Source organism: Gouania willdenowi, chromosome 17 (genome assembly GCF_900634775.1).
Source record: "Gouania willdenowi chromosome 17, fGouWil2.1, whole genome shotgun sequence".
Lineage (NCBI taxonomy): Eukaryota > Metazoa > Chordata > Actinopteri > Blenniiformes > Gobiesocidae > Gouania > Gouania willdenowi.
Genome location: NC_041060.1, coordinates 30,820,045 through 30,843,750, shown reverse-complemented (window position 1 = coordinate 30,843,750; position 23,706 = coordinate 30,820,045). Strand labels below are relative to the sequence as shown.

General features: G+C 38.4%; 1 protein-coding gene across 1 annotated transcript in view; it reads left to right on the top strand.

The window, feature by feature from the left end:
• cdh2 (cadherin 2, type 1, N-cadherin (neuronal)) overlaps positions 1 to 23,706 on the top strand; it is a 100,106-nt gene that overhangs the window by 45,272 nt on the left and 31,128 nt on the right. Inside the window, exons 3-5 of the mRNA XM_028472540.1 lie at positions 15,421 to 15,632; positions 20,432 to 20,599; positions 22,999 to 23,154. Of these exons, the coding sequence (XP_028328341.1) occupies positions 15,421 to 15,632; positions 20,432 to 20,599; positions 22,999 to 23,154 (536 nt within the window). The remainder of the gene's footprint in view (positions 1 to 15,420; positions 15,633 to 20,431; positions 20,600 to 22,998; positions 23,155 to 23,706) is intronic.

Genomic DNA, 23,706 nt, shown 5'->3' with positions numbered 1-23,706 from the left:
CATCCCTCCAAGCTCAGTTTCACTTTTCTGTGCTGCCCCTCAGTGAGAGGAACATGATAAGGAAATCCTGTGTGTGTGTGTTTTGCATTGATTATTCCACACTGAGAAAAGAGTGAGGAGAAAATTAATGTTTGTGTGTGTGCCCGGGTTTGTAATTGGATGCAGTGGACCGTGTCAGTTTTTACCTTAGTTTGTCATTTGCATAGCCTTGAATGACAACGCAGCGGTGCAGCGTGACTGCACACCTCCACCCTGCAGAGAACTGCATAGCGACTCTTCTAATCCGACCACAAAAGTGTTGACATTTCATCTACATGATTAGTAATAAGTAGGAATGAACCAAAATGAAAATTCTTGGCTGAAAACGAAAACCAAAGCTGAAAACCGAAAAACTGAAAGAAATATTTATGCCATTGCATTTATGGCTATGAATGCATACTAACCTCACTAAAATTAAAACATTGCAATTGAATAAATTAATGCTTCAAAGAATAAATTAATTCCAAATGTATTAAAATATGTATTTAACAAGGACATTCCAACAATGCAAAATATAAATCTGCCTAAAATCCCCACTGATGGCTGTGTAACAATGTCCCGCCTACAGCCCCCACTGATTGGCTACACAGCAAGTGACAGCCAATTGACACTGAAGCTTTTTTTTCACTACTGTACCGCACAGTTCAGGTTTTACTTTGATTTTTATTCAAATCCAGGGATCCATTTTATGTATTTGTTTCAGTGAACTTAGAGATCTCTACACTTTTTGTTTTTATATGATAAAAAAAACAAACTCTTAAACCTTTTTAACCAAGATGTAGTGCATTCTAGTTTAAGGTCTTTTTTTATTATAACAATACTGTATTCAGTCTAATCCCTGGTGTGTTATTCTAAATTTTGACACCAATTTTTTTTTTTTTTTTTTTTTTTTTTTACAGCAAATGAATATCTGTTCTATAAATCAGTTATTGGTTTCATTGATGACTATTAATTGGCATGGGTCCTAAAATAATTTAAAAAAAAGAACATATTGGTTGACCCTTACTCCAAAGTGTGTTTATTTGTTACACTATTTCTTACTTCTGTCTATTTTTCCTGCTTCTAACAGATTGACTGTGAGGAATACGTGGTAAATTGGTTTATCATGCAATTAGCAGCAAAGTATTTCTTACAGCTGATTTTAAAATAGAATAAATCTGTTTGGCCTGCAGTGTTTTATCAGAACACTTGTGTAGATGATTCCTACGTCTGTTACAGCAATGACAGCAGTGGTGTTTCCACCTGCCCGCTTTTAGAAAAACCTGCTAATAAGAAAAGCTTCTATTGATGCCAGTATGCTCCTTATGCTGGGAACCATCATTCTGTGCCCATCTGAGAAAAGCTCCACTGACAGAAAGTCAACCCACCTTTACTTTTTTCTTCGAAATTCTGAAAATGTATCATCTTTTTCATTGGAGTGTGATGGTAGTCAAAGTTGGTGCATTAGGAAGTTGGTGTAGGTGTACAATTTAGTTTGAGAAAAAAAAAAAAAGTGGGCTACAAATATATGAAGCACTATGTTAACGCACATCTCAATACGCATTCCACCTAAAACTTCAACGGCTTCCAAATACCCCAAGTGTGAGCATCTGTTATTTTGGAGTCATTTGGTAATTTCCAAATGTTTATTTTAATTTTATTTCGGCTTGACGGCACATTCATGTTCACCCAGAAGTGAAACCGATTCAGCTTTTGACCTCAGAGTGTGAGGGGGCGCTAGCGCACCATCTATATCTATTTCACTGCTCCTGTGGACTTTTCTTTTGAGGAAACATACTTTTTTTTTACTGTTCCTTATTTGGTGATGTTTATTTTCATGTTAGTTTGAACATACGCTATGGACACCCGGAAGTTATGACGGGACCCAGAAGTTATTGACGGGAAATGGCTGCTGTGTTGAAAGCTGCACATTTCTCCGCGGCGCGTGTGTGAGAGAGAACCAACGGAGGAGATTAGAGTCCCAGGTAGAGAGTCTTACACACACACATGTCAATCAGGTGCTCTTCACTAACGATCACCGTCTACGTGACATGCGTGCAGGTATGTGAGTGTTGAGTGTATAACGAACCACTATTTAGTCCGGTTACAGTCTGTGTCACGACACCCGTTCATAGGGTGGTAGTGACTGTAGTCAGATCTAAGTGTTTACATGTTATGTAGACGGTGCTACATAGTGAAGGTCACCTGATTACAGCAGCTTGAATTTAGAATGGATTAAATTTATTCAAAATATACAAAACTAAATATTTATACAAAAAATACACTAAAATGACAACAAAACTACACAAAAAAGATACAAAATACATAAAATGACTCTAGAATCACACTACAATGGCAACAAAAAACAATAATTGTACAAAAAATGCACAAAAACACAACAGAAAGATAGAAAAATACACAAAATGAATGCAAAAAAAACATTCATTACAGAAAAATACACCAAACGAACAAAATATAAAAATGAGTAAAAAAAAACAACAAACACATTTATCATGCGCATGTCCTATACAATTAAACCAGGGAAATCGCACAAGCTGTTATACTTTGCACCCGCAAATAAACCCTTTATAACACTACAGAGTACAGAGTATGTACACCTCTTTGTACAGCCAACCTTCAAACACATACTCATTTGGCCATAATTGACAACTGTACTTATGCTCCCACTACATGAATACATACTTCCAACGGGCACTCTACTAGTTATTTTAATTTGGCCTACAGTAGAGAATTGGAATCTACTGACCGATCGCTATATGGCTTGTTGCTGACATCGTTGTTTTTGCCTCTACGGCTTTAAGCACCACAAAGCAGGAGGAGCTGGTAAAAAAACGGTGCTCGGTCACTGATTTGGACTCGGGTTTGATTTAAAAAGTCAGACAATGAGCAGAAAATAGTGATTTAATGATGTGTGTAGTGACTGCCTGCAAGCAAAGGTAGCACAACTAGTTTGTTTTACAGTCTAAAAACAAAACATCATATGACGATAGCCAGAGGATGAGCTCGACTCAAACGCAATCGTGTCCGGCCACAGGAGTGAAGAAACCTGTTTGCCCGACTACTCAACCGCAGATTTGTATTAATCAAGCTTGTTTGAAGCGTACGCTCTATGATAGAAAGAGTAAGCGTTGGACTGACATTACATCAGCCATTACAATACACTTGTTTAAAGACGTGGTCCGTATCCAATCGGTAGAATGCAGCGGGTTCATGACATGATTTAAAGCAGATACATGGTGGAACAGAAATGCCCAAACTGTATAGCCAGCTCTGAATGACCTCTGTGTATTCAAATATTTCATAACTATACGGACTTAATGTCGAGTCGCACCGCAGAGCTTTATATCAGCCTCACAATCCATTTTGTAACCGGTAACTCATAACTGTCCTGTCTGTGCTTACAGACTTCATATTTCCCTGATGACTGTATGAGTGAAGCGATAGCAGACAGATTAAAGAATATGCTGAAGTCATGGGGTCTCAGGGAAGAATCTCAGGTGTGCATAACCACCATAGACTGTAAAAAGAATGGACCTCTATAGTCCCCACACTTGAAGCCAAAATACACGACCATCTTGCATATTTGATGTAATTTGGAGCCAGAATCTGCGCATTAGAGTCCTGTGGGAGGAGCCCAGGTAACACGCCCCGCCCATTTAGCGTACTGCATAATCATTGGCTGTCAATCATTGTAAAATATGACGTCAAATTCCGACCGGCACTAATGTGGTGAAGGCAGCAGCGCTTCTAGTCATTAATAGGTTAAAACTTCTGTTTGTAAGTGTAACATGTTAAGCTATTATGATTTACTTATTCCACCAGGTTGAACAGATATGGCATAAGTGCAACTTGGCATAGCTACGTTATTAGAAAACAATCTGTTACTGTTTTTATTTAAAATATCAACAATGTAATTTTTGTTTGCAGGATACAGTGCTGAGTTAATTTTGAGTTTCGAGATCTGCACAATAAATGCTCTCATATTTACATTTTTGTTTTGATTTTGTTTGGTTTTTAATCAATTTTGCATCCACAAACACTTCCTATTATAGTTTTTACACTTTAAGTTTATATTATGATATATATAATGTTACTGTGAAGCGATTCAATTTATTCTGTGACATTAATTTAAGGTCATATCGCCCAGCCCTTGTTTTTATGTCTACATCTGTGTACACTGAACCAGTAATTTGCCTTTCCCATATTTATGTACTGGCTGTTATGAACTGCTACTCCTACCATTCAGTCAATGAAATTGACTCACTTAACAGATAGCAGGAAGTAGTGCATGCAAATTGCTGCATTACTCACACTGTTTTGTTACATTGCTTTGATTTCCATGAGCTGTCCTTCCTATTGTGTTTGCTCAGGCTGGTCATTTTCCATACTTCAACACCAAGTAATGAAAGCCTCAAATGTGTTTAAATATAATGATTGCCTATGTCTCTTTTTTTAAAAAGGGCTTTTACGTCAGTCTGTTTATTGTCATTCACAGTGGCTAGACTTGGTTTTAAATGAACTTCATCTCTAGCAGTGGCACAAAAGGTTAAGCAATTTGTTAGAATGTAATCACATTCTAATAAACAACTGTGCTAATCTGATCAAAACTGATAATGTTCAAATAGCTTCCTCTGTGGTCATTCTCCAGGGAATGAGCTTTGCCCCGCTGTGCATTTATTTCCATCACCTTTATTCAGGACCAATCACAGTATTAATTAACTCTGTGCTTTGCTGTGTACTAGCCCTGCCTGTCTATAACTGTCACTGGACAGAAAGTCCTGGAATAATTAATATGTTTTTTAATAATATACATGCAGGCACGTCCAGTACAATGTATTTACCCACTGTCTTAAACCACTACTTAAACCACTACTATTTTTTTTTAAATACAATATAAACCTCATTTTATTCCATAGGCCAATCCTACAAGTAACGATTATTACACTACTATAGTTTTTATCATTTCTGGTCATCTCCTGCCTGGTGTGCGACCAAGACTGCTCTTTGTGTTTTCCATCATCATTATTATTATTATCATTTTTAACTAAAAATAAACATTATAAAACCCCATTTTTAATTATTTTATTTGTTCATTTTCATCTCTTTCCCCCTCTCAAGTACCCCTGTAGCGTCATTGCGTACCCCTATGCACAGCACATTTTGTTTGTGGCCGTCTAGAGTTCAATATTTTTGTCATTTATAGAAACTTCACACTGGACTTTAAGCAACATGGCATCTGTACCTCTCCACTCTTCCTCCAGACTCTAGGACCTTGACTTCCAAATGACATGAAACATTTCACAGTCAGTGATGACTTGGGCCGCCATGTCATCTGCTTATGTTGGTCCACTGTTGTTTTCTGAAGTTCAGTCAATGCAGCATCTACCAGGTAATGTTTAGAAGACTTCATGCTTCATCCTGCTGACAAACTTTATGGAGATGCTGATTTCATTTTCCAGCAGGACTTGGCACCTGACCACACTGCCAAAAGCTGGTTCAATGACCATGGTGTTACTGTGCTTGATTGACCAGTAAACTCACCTACCAAAGAGAATCTATGGAGTATTGTCAAGAGGAAGATGAGAGACAGATGCAAAAATGCAGATGTCCTGAAGGCTGTTTTCAAAGCAACCTGGGTTTCAGTTACATCTGAGCAGTGCCACAAGTTGAGCACTTCGATGTCACGCTGCATTGGCCATGGTTACATGATGTTTTTTTTTAATTCGGAATTAGTTATTCCGAAATAAATTGTTAGGAATTAAAGTGTTCTGCTTCGTTTTTACGTGGAAATAGTATTTCTGAATTGAGGTTTCCACGGAAAACCAGTTCATTCGGCTTTATTCAATTCCACTTAAGTTCTGGGGGTTGGGAGGGTTCTGATGGACAGAGGGCTAACATGACGTATTCCGTCTATCGCGAGAAACACACAACAAACATTTTATTGTTGGCTGTAACACAGAAGACCACACATGAGAACTGTTTTCACCTTTATTTTGATTGTGGTTTTGAAGCAGCAGCTTGACAATAACACACTTTGGTCCACGGAGCGGAAGAGAGACATGAACTGATCACCAGTAAATAAAGAGCAGCAAAACTCCATAAAACAATAACCAGTAATAAATATTTGCTCCCTGGTAAAGACAGTAGCTCTAACAACTGTTCCAATGATAAACTTGGTGATATTACAGCCTGTGCAGCAGTATGGGGACGCTTTTAGCCCATCACCCGTTCGATGAAGCCGTTTCGTTTCCATGTGTGTGTTAGTCCATGGGTCCGTGTTAATTTCCGCATGTTTATGCCTCCATCCATCCCCTTTTTTGATTATATCCATATCTTTTTAGGCTCTGTCAGCTCTATTCCGGGCCACCTCGTTGGATTATGCCGTCACCCAGCATGTCATCGCAACAGTTTGGACATGCGCAGAACAACCGGAATTAGATTAAAGCGGAATCAAGTGTTTAAAAGAAATGGATATTTAATTTGGAATTCAAAACAGAATAAACCAGCCACCTAATTCGGAATTAAGTTTAATTCTAAATTAAATTAGCATTAGGATTTAAGTGTTTACATGGTCAGATTAAAGAGGATTTAACTTTCATTCTGCTTTAAAGAGGAATTAAAGCTCCCATGTAAACGTGGCCAATAACACGTTTTCACTTTGTTCCGCGGAGCAAAAGAGAGATAGAAGTCCATACTTTAGTCAATCAAGGCCAGTGGTTAATGCAACAGCTGTTCTACCTCCACCATACAAGATGAGTGAAAAATAAACTTTATAATGATCCACGCATCAGTAGTGAAGCTTTGGTGCTTCATGCCCAGATGAAGCTGTACCGTTTACAGAGGTTCTGGCCATTCACTCTTTTTATTATGTCCATGTCTTTTATGGCTCTTTTTAAATGAATAGCCTTGTCTGGCCATCCTGGACTATGACGTCACCAGCGTGTCATCGCGGCAAGTCTCGCATGTGCAGAATGACCGGAATTAACTTAAAGCGGAATTAAGTGTTTACAAGAAAGAGGAATTATTTAATTCGGAATCAAAATTTGAATAAACCAGCCACCTAATTCGGCTTTAAGTTTAATTCAGAATTAAATTTGCATTAGGATTTATGTGTTGACAAGGTGACTTTAAAGAGGATTAAACTTTTATTCTGCTCTAAAGAGGAATTAAAGCTCCCATGTAAACGTTGCCACTGTTGCAGTAATTCATGCCCAACCATGTATTGAGTGCATAGAAATGAACAGACTTGACCTGACATTTCTGTTTAAAATATACTTTTTTATTGATCTTATATAATGTAATTTTCTGAGACACAAAATGGAAGCCTCAATCATCAAAATTTCATGAAATAGAGGCTTGAAATATTTCACTCTGTCATGAGTCGGTCATATACGGGTTTTACTTTTTCAATTTCATTAAATATACCTGTACTCATACTCATTGAATGTGACTTGATGCATGACTGAAACGATACACTAGAGATTATTTTATAAAGCAGTGCAGAAGGATCGATGTGGCACTGAGCTGGTGACTGTGGGTGCTTCACCTGATGTAAGGGACAGAAATCACACACCTAATGTTTCAAGAATGCCTTACAAATGCACTGAGCGTGCCAGCAGAAGTTATCTATCCCTATACTCCCCCTAGTCTCTGTTTTTTGTCTCTTTGAATTTCCATGGTGGCATTTTGACACCCATGATCAAGGGTAGAAGTAAGAAGCTTTGAGTATGTGTTTTTTAGATCAAAAGAGCCTAATAATGTCACATTGCAGGTTGCACTGCAGCAGCTTTAGTGCCTGGCCCTTGTGATCAGCCTCTTGAGAAAATATCAGCCAGCACAGCTTGATACCAGAAGCAAAGGAAGGGGGAGCTTCTAGTCATTAACAGATTACTTGGCTTTTTAAGTTTTATGACCAAATGCAAACCAACCAGCAAGCCTACAATATCTAATCCATCTTAGTTTTAATTGTAGTGATTAAACATTAACAAAAATGTACACATTTTTCTTTACTAACCATGGTTTACTTGTTAGATTGAATTTGAGAGCAGTAATAAAGTAATAGAGGACACCGCAGTCTTTAGTCCAATGTGCACCAGTGAGACTTGGCAGCTGAAGGCCTGTTTGGTGGTTCACCGCTTTTTCGACCACAGATGATGGGCGTGTAATTGTAATGCAAACAGTGCAATTTTGTTTGTAATTGAACTCAACAATGAATAAAAAGTAAGACTCAAGGATGTAAACGCTTCAGATTTTCTTATTATTCAGATTTGATCACATTATCGCTATACCTGTTCCTAGTAACTGTGTGCTGATGAATGCAGAAGGATGTAGTTTAACATTTTCAGCTCTCAGCCTCAATGGCATGATCATTCACACAATTGATTCATTTCACTAACAAAGGCCTGCTAATAATTGGGATGTTTCCTCACTGTTTCCCTTCTCATCAGTCATGTTCAACTGACTAACCATTACTCATGTAAACAATAAAAAAATCTGATTGTAGTTTTTTTTTCAAAGTAATTAGCAAACACAAATTAGTTGCACTAGAAATGTTGTTGTTTTTGAGTTTCGACTCGCATTGTACTTTTCTTATAGATATGATCAAGTCACGTGACATTTTTTTGACTGTATAGAAAATGTTTACTAAAAATGTGATAGGCTATGATAAGATCAGGGCTAATCTGCAAAGTTTATAGTTTGGGATTAAGCAATCTGGTAAAGATTATGTGGGGTGTGTTCAATATGTTTTCAAAGGGCCTCTCCACGATAATCTTAATGTTGAGTAGAACAACAATATGCATAGATGATGTAAAACGAGTGCGAAAGAAACTGCAATCATTCTAGGAAAATGAATCATCTCCTTGTTGACTGTATTAAATGCCCTGATGCAATTTCTCTTTGTTTTAATTGCATTCAATACATTTACTATATAATATAATAATATGCCACATATTTAATTGTCATCCCCCCCAAGCAAATCCCTTACATATTTTTGTCCAAGCTGTAAATGCATGGAATGCTTAGTGTTTTTTGATGTGCATTAAAAGAAAAACTCCTTAGAGGGTTTAGTCTGGCACAGCCAAGCTAGAGCCACAAACATATATTTAATAGTTGTGAGCACGTACCTGACTTTGAGTTTCCTTCTTCTCTTAGCAGTTGTAGGCAATATTAGGACAATTTATGTTTTGCGCTGTGATAGATGCTTTTTGTGTTTGGGCACTAAGTGTGCACACTGACCCTAATTCAGTGCCTTTTCCCTGGTTTCGGTTGAGCTCAGGATTTCATATCACAGCAGTTTGAATTGAGCGAGCAGAGCGAGAGCTCCTATGGGGCTTAACAAGATCTTATAAACAGCGGGGCTGGCATCTCACACAGCACATTCAGCTGGAGCCTCCGCCTCACACTGCATTGTCTCACTGCCAATGCTGTTCATTGTGTGTGCTAAAGTTGCTCAAATTCATTGGTGGATAATGCATTCTGTCAGGAGTGTTTTGGGCGAGTTGGGTTTTTTTCTCTTGCGTTTAGCTGCAGAATCCTGATGAAACACTTAAACTTGCTGCGTATTTCCCAGTTGGTTGTGACCTCATTTCCCAGAAATGAATGATGGAAGAATCTCACGTGAGAAGGTTCAATCCTTTAATTTACAACACAATGGAGACTTTCAGTCGCTCACTTTCAGTCTACATATATTTACAAAATGAGACTCTACAAAACTATCTTTCTACCACTGACTCTTGAGTTTTGGATTTCAACCTAATTGCATCTCTCTGCCTCTCCCTTCCCTGTTCTGTTTGTTTGTCTGAGTTAGTTATCACGTGATAGAGCAAACAACAATGAGGCGCTCTTGCACTATGGGAAAGGTTAGTAGCAGTTTTTGTGTTGTCGGTTAGGGATGGGGGTTTGGCCTTCAGAGCTGTGAATTGGACCATTGAGTCAGAGGTAATTTTGGGCCCCTGTGCAAGGCATTATTCGGACGGGTCTTTCTGCTGACATGCCTAACCCCCTCCTTTTTAACCCCAACCCCTGATCCCTGCAGTGCTGCATCGGCATTTCTGTCTACTTTAAACCGTTATTGCTGTGCCCATGACAACATGTGTGACAGGGCGTGGTAGCTGTGATTTTTATCCATGCCTTGGGCCTCAGGGAGCCAATACATCTAGAAGTAAATACATTACAGAAGTTCCTCTATCAACATTTTTGTCTTTTTTATCATCACCACAACCTGTCTGAACAACGAAAACACATCTGCTGGACATTCCTGTTCATTTTCAGTGAAAATGGTTGTGCTTGCTGCGAGTTTAGTAGTAGCTTGGCTGGTGAGGAGTCTCTGTTGTCCTGATGGACACATTTCTTACCTAAAAAAATGCAGTCCGTGCATTGAGTGACGACATGTGACTGTAAGTGTACAGAGTGAGAGATTGTTAAATACTTTAACATTTTAGTGGCTGTTGAAATGACATGATGAATTTGAACAGGTGAGCTGGACATGTGCTATCTGTATTTCTTTTAAAGGTCAGACTGCATTACTGGCATCCTGCCACCACTTACTGGTATAGAATTGGGCTGAACAATATTTGAAAATAATCCAATAGCGATTTTTTTTTTTTCAAGGTCATATTTTCATGGGTTTTACAACTAACAAGAAATAAACTAATCTGTATGATAATAAACAATATATTTAATACTTAATATTCATACATTGCCCTTTCTTATATGTTGTGCTTATGTTAGGATAAAGATAAATGAAGTATGAATTAATATGAAAGAGGTAGGGATGTAACGATTCACTCAACTCCCGATACGATTCGATTCACGATACTGGGTTCACGATACGATTCTCTCACGATTTATTTTACAAAATGGGACTGTAGACAAATTTTTTTTTTGGGAAAAAAACTAGAAAATACTGTATTATTTTCCTTTTACTTTTCATTGTCAAAAGAATTCCTTGATAAACAATTCAAAACAATGCAATTTAACTAAAAATAAATCTTGAATGAAATAAATAAAGGAATAATACAAATGAAAATGAAGCCTATTAATTTAAATTCTGGTTCTATAATAAACAATGCAAAACTGCATAATAGTTCTTTTTCTTTTAAAAGTGCAACTGAAAATGTATTTTGTGCCTTAACAATTGGACTTTAAAAAAAAAAAACGTGATTACACTGATTTACGTCATATTTGTTTGGACCAGCAGAGGGCCCTGGTAACCCAGTGGTCGGTTGGCATGCAGAAATCTTGCAGCGAAGAAGAGAAGCTATGCTAGCAGACAGAGCTAATAGAAAAACGTGACTTTTACAGATATTCACGTAATATTATAGATATTCTTTTGGTGCTAAAGGGGCAATGAATCATTTATTAACATATTTAAGAGTAGAAGGCAGCCAGAAAGAAAGTATTAGCAGACTCCGCCCGCCGCCTACACTTGTACACGCCACCCTCTGCTGGTTAAAAAAAGTACTGCGATTCCATTTTCAGAAAATCGATATCAACCGTGATACCTATGAATCGATTTTTAACTGCCTTACGATTAATCGTTACATCTCTAGAAATAGGGCATATTTATCAACTTGAATTTGAAACGTACTAAATACTTGCAGTCATGTGAGCGTTCACCACAACAATCTAACATATTTCTGCCAAACAAGTGTGGTGTAAACATAAGTATATAAGTCGTTAATAAATCACACAAACCAAACTGCAGATTAAAACAATAATGCAAACACGTCTTTGGTTTTACTACTACAACATGTTTCTAGAAACATGATCTGTAAACATGCGGACTGCACTTCCTAAACACTGTCTGAACTTGACTTGACAAGATAGCCTAGAAATATGGTAAATAAAACTCTAATGTATAAAACAAAGCTTTACTGTGCAATCTGCTCAGGCTTATGGTTTTGAGCTGCTCTGATGACTTGATGACTTACGCAGCTCAGCTACGGCAATAACTTCAGAATCTTTCCCACTGGAAATTCTAACAACGTGTTGTTCAGATGATCCGATCACAGAGGTTAGTACTAGTACTAGTAGCTCAAAAAAGACAAAAAAACTGAACGGAAAAGTTGAATGGCGTCTCGGCTTTCCTTCACAATGTAGCTGCTTATGCTATCCACATACAGTAGAGTTACGCAAGACCCGCGGCTGTCAATCATTGACAACCTCAAATAACTTATTTAAAACAAACAGAAAAATGAGCACTTGAACACAAGGTAGGGTGATAATGACTACTGATCACAGCAGTGTTTAGGTTTGGAAACAGATTGTGTACAATTTGACCAAAATCCCATCCATTATCATTGAGGAGCCAGTCAGCAGGGGGAGCACTAAAATAAAAGCTTCATTTCCCCGTGAGTGTGCGTCGTCCATTCTTTTTACAGTCTATGAGACACCAATGTATTTCTGCTTTACAGTAACTTTAATAGTTGTATCTTGTGCACAGATGCAGCCATTTAAACTAAGCTGTGTTGAAGCAGGGGACGGTCCCTTGCTTCAACAATGCATCACTTCTCCCACGCAACAGTTTAAAGGGCAGCATTGACTTCTCTTCCTGCCTGCTTTGCTCGCTCGCAAGTCATGTGACCTGTCAAAATGCACCCTTTGGGGTTAGAATATTTCACAATATAATCACAAATGCTATTGTTAAGCCTTGCTCATTTGTAATGAGTTTAGACTGAACTGTTGTGGATAGATGGGAAATATTTGAACCATAAATATCAAGCCTAAATTTGCACAAGAATAATGAGGAAATAATAGGTTTTGACATTTGATGTGTTTCTGAAAAGCATTTGGCTTGATTTAATGAGAGTTGTTTAATAGTACATCTAATTCAGTGCTTCCTGTGTTTTACATATTTTCATTCTCAAGTTTTAGACCTCTACTTAGGAAACGTCTTTGTTTATAATGACAAAAACGAAAAAATTAAGAGGGTTGAGGAGGATAATGATAGAGGACACACTACAATACAATATATTTCACGCTCCACTTCGAGCATCATCCGGCATTGTTTTTATGTTTTATGTTAACCTACGTGAAATTAGGCCTTAGCTTGTTTTAATTCATATACACTATTCAATACCTTAATGTTATGTTCCTAATGGATAGACTACAGTGAAAACTGCACTACAGAAGCTTTGCAAACACCATATAACGTGAAGTGTCTTCTGTTTTATCCTGAATTCCCTTGACAGACCCTCGTTTTGTATTCCATCTCTGTCTGACTCTCCTCTTACTTGGGATGGCTGGTGATTGCCTGAAGGCTTTGAGTTTACAGGCACCTGGCTTTGAGGCAAAACCCTCAGAGAGAGAAGGTCATCCATCTAATGGCAGCTCTGCCGAGTTCAAAGACGAAGGAGAAAAGATAACTAATTGGGCAAAGTAATTGAAGTAATTGTAGTCAGGAGGGAGGTGGTCAATATAAATTGTGTTTTTGAAGTAGGCCGATGTCATCCTGAATATTTGGACTGCTGACTCGCTCATAATGTAAATGCAGTTAGTGTGCCACCAGGCTCTATCTGGATAGATGACCATTTTTATCTAAAAAACGTTTCCACAAAAAATGTTCCATTTAACCTAGGGCAGGGCAATATATGATTCAAGATATATAGAGTTTTCTATTTTGGCATTATAGAAAATTACAATATCGCCTATATTATTTATATAATCACACAGTACAAATCACATCATCAAAGTATTTAATATTATTCAAAGAGTACAGTCAAATAGTGTCCTTCTTTACAATTTTTCCATATTTTGGAGATATATATATATATATATATTAAAGCTTATTTTGTATTAAAGTACTAGTTTTAGGAGTCTCTGCTTTTGCTACTTCTCAGAACAGCATGAAATGCACAGTTTGATGGATTTCTGAGTGTGTTCTAATCCAGACCTTCCCCTAAACAAGCCACACTATAGAACTCACTCACACATGCTGTCCTTTTATAGGAGAAAAAGCCCAAACTGGCTCATGTTGTGTAACTACTTGTTAATAACTGAGCCTGTTTGGCATTTTGCATCAGTAATTTAACCCTGAATTTTCTTTCTGGTTTGACTTCTTTTTGAATTTGATTCTTTTTGAGAAAAAATGTTGAGATATGAGTTTTGCTCTATATCGCCGAGCCCTAATGTAACCCCATTGCACGTATGCAAATGTCCATAGATGGGCAGAAAAGAAGGAAGGTGCTTCACTCAGCTGATACACACGTTTGTGTTCTGTGTGTTGTTTTTAGCCCACAACATGTTTGACCTGTTTGTGCACATCATCATCATCATCATCATCATCATCATCATCATCATCATCATCATCATCATCAAGTGTTACATTTACACCTTTTATCCTGGCAAGATTCACAAGTTGTGAGATGTGTGTTGCTTTCCAACAATGCTATCTATTTCACCCAACACTGAAGCTCAGAGGAGCTCAGTTGCAGATGATTCTCTGAAGACATCAGTGGGTCCCCAAGGTAGCAGCACAAAGGAAGATAAGGCACCCTCCTTCAAGGCTTTTCCTTAAGTAATTCCACATCTGTTTTAATAATTCATCAGGGCACCAATACAGTCTCCATACAAAAGATTTATGGCAACCTTGTGATCTTTGCGGCCTGAAGGAATTTTGATCTTTTGCTTTGTGCTTTTCTCATGTGCCGTAAACACTAGGGTGCAGTGGGGGATGACGGAGAACTATTTCCATACAAAGCTCTTTGGTGTTGAGGCTTGTGTGTGTGTTTGTTTGTGTGCAAGCAGGAGGTACATCAACTGAGCTGTGCTGTCACTCACTTGTAACAGAAACCTGTGTTGTAGCACTGCCACTAAGGCACCTGCGGGACGTGATGCGTTCGCACGTTAGTGTGTTGAGTTTTAATGTGTTTTTTTATGCTTATGAAATAAACATCACACTCACATCTCGCCTCTCAGAGATGGTAGTGATCCGCAGAAGGCATCCCTGTATGTCATGGGGGACAAAGCGAGCATTCAATGGTCTTAACTGGGAAAAAAAACAACCTGTCCACCAGTACATGATCCTACAACACAAACAAAGCTGCATCTAACCAATCTAATGTATCGATTAGCTTTTTAAACGTATCGTTTGAGGTTTTTAGATTGAGCTTTAATAGCCCTTAAGGGGAACATTTCACTCTTTCTCCTGTTTTCCTCTCTCTCCATCATTCTCCTTCACTGCACCTGTTTTGAGTAATACCCGTAGGGCACAGCTTGAAGTGAATAATGTATGAGCAGGAAGGAGAGTCAAAAAACCTTTGTGGACCTACTATCCTACTGCCACTCTCTCTTTTCCTTTGAGCTTTTCCAGTTTTTTTTTTTTTTTTTTAATGTCAGGTTCATTTTAAACTTTAATGCATATTTTTTGGTTTCTTGCAGTGAGGTTTATCAGCTGTGACCAAGGTGGTGAGGTGAAGTTCGAGTCTAGCAACCCATCCTACTTCCGGATAGATGCTGATGGTTCCGTATACGCTACCAGGACTCTTCAGCCCTCCGCCCCCCTCGTGTCACCTTTAGTGATCAAGGCCAGTGACGCTACTACTCAGCAGCAGTGGGTGACCCAAGTCCATCTGATGTCCTCCAACCAACAGGTGAGCTCACCTCAACCCCTCCAGGCTTTTTCTGTTGACTGTGTGACTATCACAGAATGTGGGAGGTGGGGGTGATCAAATGTATTCCTCTTACACACACTGCACATTCACAGATGACTAGTCTCCTAAATTGTAGCAGGTGTTCTTAGACACTGGATGGATGCTCACTAATTAAAACGTAATGTGTCAATTTATAAAGAGCACACACACACTGAGCGCGGTCAGTGATGGGTTAGAGAGCAGATGCAGAATAGCTTCCAATGAAGTTGATTTTGCGTAGGCAAAACACATTTTCAGTGCTTTGAAACATAACAGACATCTGGGACAGTAGCAGAGCACTGCTTTAATCCCTCCACCGGATGCACAGCAGTCATTTACCATCAATTAGGAAGGTTATGTACTCATGTCAAAATGGTGGCTCACTAAAGATGAAAAAGGGCTGCAGTTGTGTAGTAAAGCAGTGCACATACTAAACAAGATTGATAGGATGGTACAATTTTAAACAACATTTACACTGTAAAAAAAATAATAGTAACAGAATTAAGAATTGTTGATTATAAATCTACTTTTTACTACAATTCTATATTATTTTACAGTTTTGGTGATTTTGGTTTTGTGTGGAGGCTTAGGTTTAAAACGCTTTAAAATGGTGAAAAATCACATCTGCTGCCTTTAAACCTGCATCAGAGACACATTAATGCTATTTTTACTGGTTTTTTCTCTGCAACGCCTGGGTTAAAGGAGCACAGCTTTATTATTGCTGTAGGATCTCAGATAATTAGACTTCCTCTGACTTAATGAACACCCCCAGATACAGTAATCACATTTGTTTTACAAAGACCAATGTGATTTTCTTTTTAATCTTGTAATGCACTTGCACAAGTGGCCATTTGTGAATGCATGGCACTGTAGATTATCTCAGAGGTGGGTGCTATGTATTGTGTGGGTGCAGATTAAACGTTAATGCTGACAGTTGCGTGTGGATAGTGTCAGTTCGCTCAGCTAAAGTGAGACCAAGTAAGTAATGATTTCAGGGATTTTCAAAACACCATCGTTAGCCGGTGACAATCATTTACTGCAGAGACTCCTGCAGGGATATGTGATTTTAATGATCCCATTATTCACTGTTGTCAGCCGGTCAAAGGTAAATGATACTGACTCATTACAGCAGTTTTTCCTTAGTTTTTAGACAAAATGAAGAATCTGACAATGAGCTTGACACACATGTTATTTACCATTTTAAACAACAGCCTCAGTCTAACCTGTACAAGGTGAGATGTTGGATTCACCCTTTGTTGGTAATGAAATCAGGACTTGACTTTCCTGTATCTTGTACATTTATAAATGATGAGGTCGTGAGCAGTTATCTTACCCCAGCTGTCATAAATCATCATGTATCCCTTAATCAGATCAGCGATTAGATTTTTATATTAGTGTCATGAATGCAGCGGCCAAGGGGGAAACATTTTAATCAATGACAGACAAACAATTTCCTCATTAAAAGGAGTGTGTACCCACTTTCTCCACCTTCATTAAAGTCTCCGTTTAGGATCCGAGAGGGAGAGGTTTCTTTAATGGTTTGTTTTTGTCTTAAACCCAAGCGGCCCAAAGCATCCCTCCCAACCTTTCATAAACACTCAGACCATCACTCAGCCCAACACTCTGCAGAAAGCAGACTTGCTGATAAGAGGGTAGCAACCATCCCAGTGCGGAGGGTTTCAAATTCCTGGTAGGTCAGAGTTAGGCTGTAGCCATCACCCACCATTCATCATTCCACACACAATAGTTGCAAATAATTACAATTCTCCCTGGTGCCCATTTTATTAGGGCAATGATGATATTACCGACACGTGTTTGTGTTCTATCTGTCCACCAGCATCTCCTACATTTTCGCCTCAATTCAACTTTATTAACATAGCGGCAAATACGACAAGTCATCACAAGATTGAGAGCACACACATTGGTGAAAGCAATATAATCAGATTTCAAACATGATTAGCGGAGGCTGCTACAGCTCCCAGATGTGGGACAAAGGAGATGGTGGAATGTGGGCCGTGTTATAAGGTGAGCCAGGGGTAATTAATTTTTTCGTTTGCATGGAGCAATTAGTAGCAGTTGGCAGGAGTCGAGTATACCTCCAAACCAGTCATCCTCCAAATAATTACACATACCAGTAGGGAAGATACTCAAAGGGACGGCACAGCTCCAATAAATGCCCGACTATCATCAAGTAACATTGGCACATGTGACCTATAGTTTTTTTCAGTTTTACCTTCCTGTCTCGTTTGGTTCAAGGGTATTTTAACTTTCTCTGGCCTTACTTCAGTCTCCTCAGTCTCTGGAGCAGCAAAGGCAATTTGAGCCATCTGTGTGTTTAGTGTCTGGCTTTCAGGTACCAGCCTCCTTTGTTTCAGATCTCATTCATTACAGCCGAGGGAGGATGGCAGATCCATTATAGAAGCGGCTCTATCTGCGTGGCTGCATTTTATCAGGACATAAGAAGAAGGCTGCCATTTCCAGCAATGCTGGGCTGGTGTTGTGCTGCTGCTGTAGCAGCAAACAGACTTACTATTCCTATCATATGTTGTGCCACAGTAAGAGTGATAGCAGGAAAACGTTTTTGATTACTCTAAATTAGTATTAAATTATGTTTAGAGGAGCCTTTTTGTTCTGCTGAATATGACAGCTTGTTTTTCTCCTCAATTGTTCTCTTTGAATGTTTGTTGCTTACACTGTAAGATTACTCCAGTAAGATCTGAATAATTCCCATTATACTCTACTAAAGTGTGTGCTAACAAGCTTTCAGTAATGTTACTGACAAATAGATACTCAATTCACAGTTTTATTATTTGATCAACAGAAAAACGTTAACATAGCATGTGGTAAACATGAAAAACCTGAGATGAATGAATTGTTAACCTTTAACAAAACATGAGAAGAAGAGAGGTTTCTAAAATAAAACGATAGAATGATGTTTGGGAAGATTTGAATCCTACTTTTTAATAATCACTGTTAAACTAATCTGCTTTTCTATAAATACCCCTCGAGTAGTTGCCTATACTATTAGTTTATCATCCAGCAACATGCATTAAGTGGTTGATGCATTTGAATAAATGAAAGCATTTCAAAGTTGTTGTGTTACACAATCAGAAAAGTCTCAGAAAACGTTTGAATTGTTTTTTTCAAGTCAAACATTTTGTTAAATCCAGATTAGTGTTGAAAGACACAGAAAAGGACGTCCTTTATGTCCTCAAAATGCATGAAGTCATGGACCGTTTTTACCCTGAAGGCCTTCAGACAAAGGTTACTTAAAGATTTGTGAACAGGGCTCTACACTAACTTTTCCAGTGGTAGCACAGTTCTGATTTATTTGTCATTAATCATTAAATCTGTAAAAAAAATAACTTTTTATTTCACCAGTTGTTTTTTTTTAAAGCTATAGGGAGCCATTGCAAAAGAGTCAAAGGACCACATTAGGCCCCAGAGCCGCATGTTGCAGACCCCTGCCCTGGGAGAACCACAGCTGAACATCTGTCCGCTCAGCCGCTCTGTTCATGATAAGGTCATCCATACGCACTCGCACGGATGCGACCAGATAAAATTTTGACTCGCACACACTGAAAAAACACTCGCATACGCAACCATTTTGGTCGCAGTCTCGAGCGCTGGTGAAGGAAAGGAACTTTGTTGTGTTTTGCACAAGTAGCACTTTAACAGCCAGACAAATCCAGGCTGAGGCACAGTTTGGACTCTCAAAACAATGCTGCAACTCAATCTACATGAATCAAGCCTGACAACAGACACTTGCTCACAATAGACGTCAATAAACTAAATGGACAGATGAGGCCAAAAACAAGCACTAGCACCAGGGAAAAGTCAAGTGACTGATCAATCATGAACAAGAGCTTGGTCATGTGCCACACAGAGATGGACTGAAGGAGAGGACCTCAAACTAAACTAAATCAGTTCAACAAATCCATTATCTCTATCCACTGAAGCTTATCTCAACCTTTACCCCATACAGACCAACGGTTAGACCAACACACCAGGAAAATCCCATAAACACAGATTTTTTTCCAACAGGCAATTGGAAGATGCTAGAGTCTATTAACTCTGTAAGGAAATCAGAGTTTGTGGGAAACAACAAAATCATGCTGTATTGGAAAAACACACACATTGACCCAGACAGCTAGTATTCTGGTATGAAATGCAGTATTCCTACTACCGTACTTTTATTCCAGACAATAGATCCCAGACCTCTCGGGGATCTTTCTGCTCCCAAATTTGTGGATTTTTCCTGTTTTCAGAACACTATGTTTTGGTTTAGACTTGAAAGTTTATGAAATTTGTAAGGCTGTATTTTTTGTTGCACAAATAACAAGTCACCACAGTGAGAATGTTTAAAGAAGCATATAACCACAGCACCGAGATGTTGTTTGTTCTTGTTCTTCTTCTATTTGTTCAGTAAGTCCATTGTATTATGACAAATCTCTCCCTGCGATGTATGAGAAACAGACATTGCATGGCTGTAATGTTCTGTCTTTTATTTGAAGTGTACTAAAAGATTGAAAAAAACATGCCCACATTGTGTTGTACTCCAGTGCAGTACAGTGTGGAGATACTTCAAAGCACATCCAGTGATTAGATACTGTATCTGCGAGTCATGAATGCTTTCTGCAGCACAGCTGAGAGATTTCGACCTGTGAACCCACACTGATGTCTGCAGAGCAATGCAACGAGCGCAGCTTAAAATGTATGCAGCAAATAAATTCAATCACTAAATCATTTCCTTTCATCAGATCCAGGAAGTTGCTGCGCCTCCAGCCATGTCCAAGGACTTAAAGGAAATAACATTCCCATCACGAAACACGGACAGCCAACTGAAACGCATGAAGAGAGACTGGGTCATCCCCCCAATCAATGTCCCGGAGAACTCACGAGGCCCATTCCCACAAGAGCTCGTCCGGGTAATATACTTCACCCAAGCACACACATACTCACACATACTGGTCTGCCAACATCAAAGTCAAAGCTTTGTGCTTGATATGACAACCTTGTTCATTCTCCTCTGCCCTGGGCTCTCCCTCAAAGGGTCACAGGCTCAAGGCTTTGCCTAAATGCTCTATATTTACACAGCTTTGCTAAAGGTCACACCTCTCTTTCCTGCTGTTGTATAGTTTGTTGTTGTTGTATTTTTCCAATGGAAATGTGTACCAGCAAAACGAGACATTATTTAGAATGTGAGTGAAATCTCACACACTCATCTGTACGGTTCAGACATTGTCACTTTTTTACACATTGTAGTTATTCTTTATCTTCGCTCAGTGACATGGCAACTCTCGAGGCAAGGCTCAGTGGGGGTGGCTTGGATACATAGAACTGTTGTCTGGTTCATAGCTTGGAGCTATGAACCAGACAACAAAAGTCAATCCTCTGGAGCTACTCCTTACAATGTGTTAGGCGTTGTACATTGTGCGTGTTTATTTTCCCAAAACAATGTCTGATACATTTTTTTACACATTATGTGGTACCCACATTTATAAAATATAACTTGTCCTTTCAGATTTTGACTTCAAAAGCGCTTCTATGTAACTTTTCTTCACTGGCCACGGTTGTTACATGATGTTTTTTTAATTCAGAATTAGTTATTCCAAATTAAATTATTTGGAATTAAAGTGTTCTCCTTTTTTTTACATGGAAATAGTAATTCCGAATTGAGGTTTACATGGAAAACCGGTTTATTCAGCTTTATTCAATTCCGCTTTAGGTCTGGGTGTTGGTAAGGGCACCGACTGGACAGGGGGCGAACGTGACGTATCACGTCTATCGAGAAAAACACAGAACAAACCTTTTTTTTTGGCTACAACATAGAAGAACACATGAGAACTGTTTTCACCTTTATTTTTATTGTAGTTTTGAAACATCAGCTCCACAATAACATACGGTTTCACTTTGCTCCGCGGAGCAGAAGAGAGATAGAAAAGAGGAGAATATAGATAGAAGTCCGTACTTTGGTCAATCAAAGCCAGCGGTTAATGCAACGGTTGCTCTGCCTCCACTATACAGGACGATGAGTGAAAAATAAACTTTATAATGATCCCTGCATCATTACTGAAGCTCTGGAGCTTCGTACCCTGATGAAGCGCTGTTCCATTTGCCGAGGTCCGTGTGTGCAATAAGTCTGTGTCCGTGTGAATGTCAGCATGTTTATGCCTTCGTCCATCCACTCTTTTCATTATATCCATGTCTTCCAAGACTCTTATTAAATAAATAGTCTTGGCTGGAGTCCGGCCAGTCATCCTGGACTATGTCGTCAGGAGCACGTCATCACGCATTAATTATAATTAATTAATTTATAGCGGAATTAAGTGTTTACAAGAAAGAGGTTTAAATAATTATAGAATTATTTCATTCTAAATTAAAATTGAAATAAACCAGCCACCTACCGTAATTCGGATTTAAGTTTAATTCAGAATTAAATTAGCATTAGGAATTAAGTGTTTTAAAAGGTCAGTTAAAAGAGGATTTCACTTTTATTCTAAATTAAAGAGAAATAAAAGCTCCCATGTAAACATGGCCAATGATAAAAAATGTGAATAAATTTCAACATAGTTGTGGTCATTATAGATATTTGCCTGTATTGGTGTAATTGTATGCATGTATTACAGGAGGAAGTGGGAGATGTTGATCAGAATGGATGGAGGTCTCAGTTTACATGGAAAACAGGATAGACAAGTCAGGAAAGACGGTTCTTCAATACCGTGAGAACCGCTATTGTCGGATAGGAGCTTATTTTTAACTCAATTCTCTGATTGGAGGACGGATAATTCCATGTGAAGTTATTGGCAGTTTTCAGAAATATTAGATTTGTTTGGCGCGGCTTCTCAAATGTTGGATATCTATTTCTGTTTATTATCAGTAGATAGATTTCACTGATTTTCAAGCAACATGATATGAAGACATTACAGAGTAAATAGCATTAGCTTATCAAATAAAAGATGAGATTGATGATCCAGTATGGTGATTTGTACACTTAGAATTGGATGCAGTGAGGCAATAAATATTTCTGATAGGAAACTTGTATTATTTCTTTTAATTGTCAAAATTAAAAGAAATAATAATAATAATAATAATAATAATAATAATAATAATAATAATAATAATAATAATGATTTTCCTTAACCTTTCTTTTACTTTTATTGTTATTTCTTTGTGTTTTTTATTTTCCTGTATTCTGTAAAGCGGCTTTGAGTCCCAAAACAAACACTATGTAAAATTGATAATGCATTATAAAATGTTTAATGTGATAAAAATGATAGCACACTTGTGTTTTAATGTATCTTTTCCAAATCATCTGTACCCACAGATCCGCTCAGACCATGACAAAAACCGCTCCCTCAGGTACAGTGTGACGGGGCCTGGTGCTGACCAGCCTCCCACAGGCATCTTCATCATCGACCCCATTTCTGGAGAGCTCTCAGTTAACAAGCCCCTTGATCGAGAGCACATCTCCAACTTCCATGTAAGTCACTCACACATTTGTTTAGGGGAAAGCCTTCCATGATGTACCATAGCTTTAGATGTGTTTTTCCAGCCTGCTTTATCAGGAGGTGTGTGTTTTCCCTGGCGGCACGGTACATTCCTGCCAGCAGGCATGTGCGTGAGGGTCATGTGTAGCCTAAACATTCTCCTAGGACTTGATAAAGACCAGGGTCTCCCAGGAAATCTGACTGATCCGTCTGAGAATTTAGAGGATTTTAGAGTGATTTAAGTCTCTGCTTGAGTCATTGTAACCTTAAGATGTAAAATTGCTTTTTTTTTTTTTAAATAAGTGGTTTTTCCGATACATTGAAAAGGTCTTTGACAAAACGCCTGGACAAAAAAATGCGAGATATGGGAAGCTTGGAGAAGCTTTTATTAGGTGTCTACTTACCTTAAGGTAATCTATAAAGGCGCTAAGATGAATTGGTTGCAGCTGCTGCTTGACTTTAAGATGTCTGTTACCTTCTAATCGTAGAACAACTCCAGAGCAGCTCATACAGGAATTTTCAGTTTCACTAGCAAGTCCTTGACA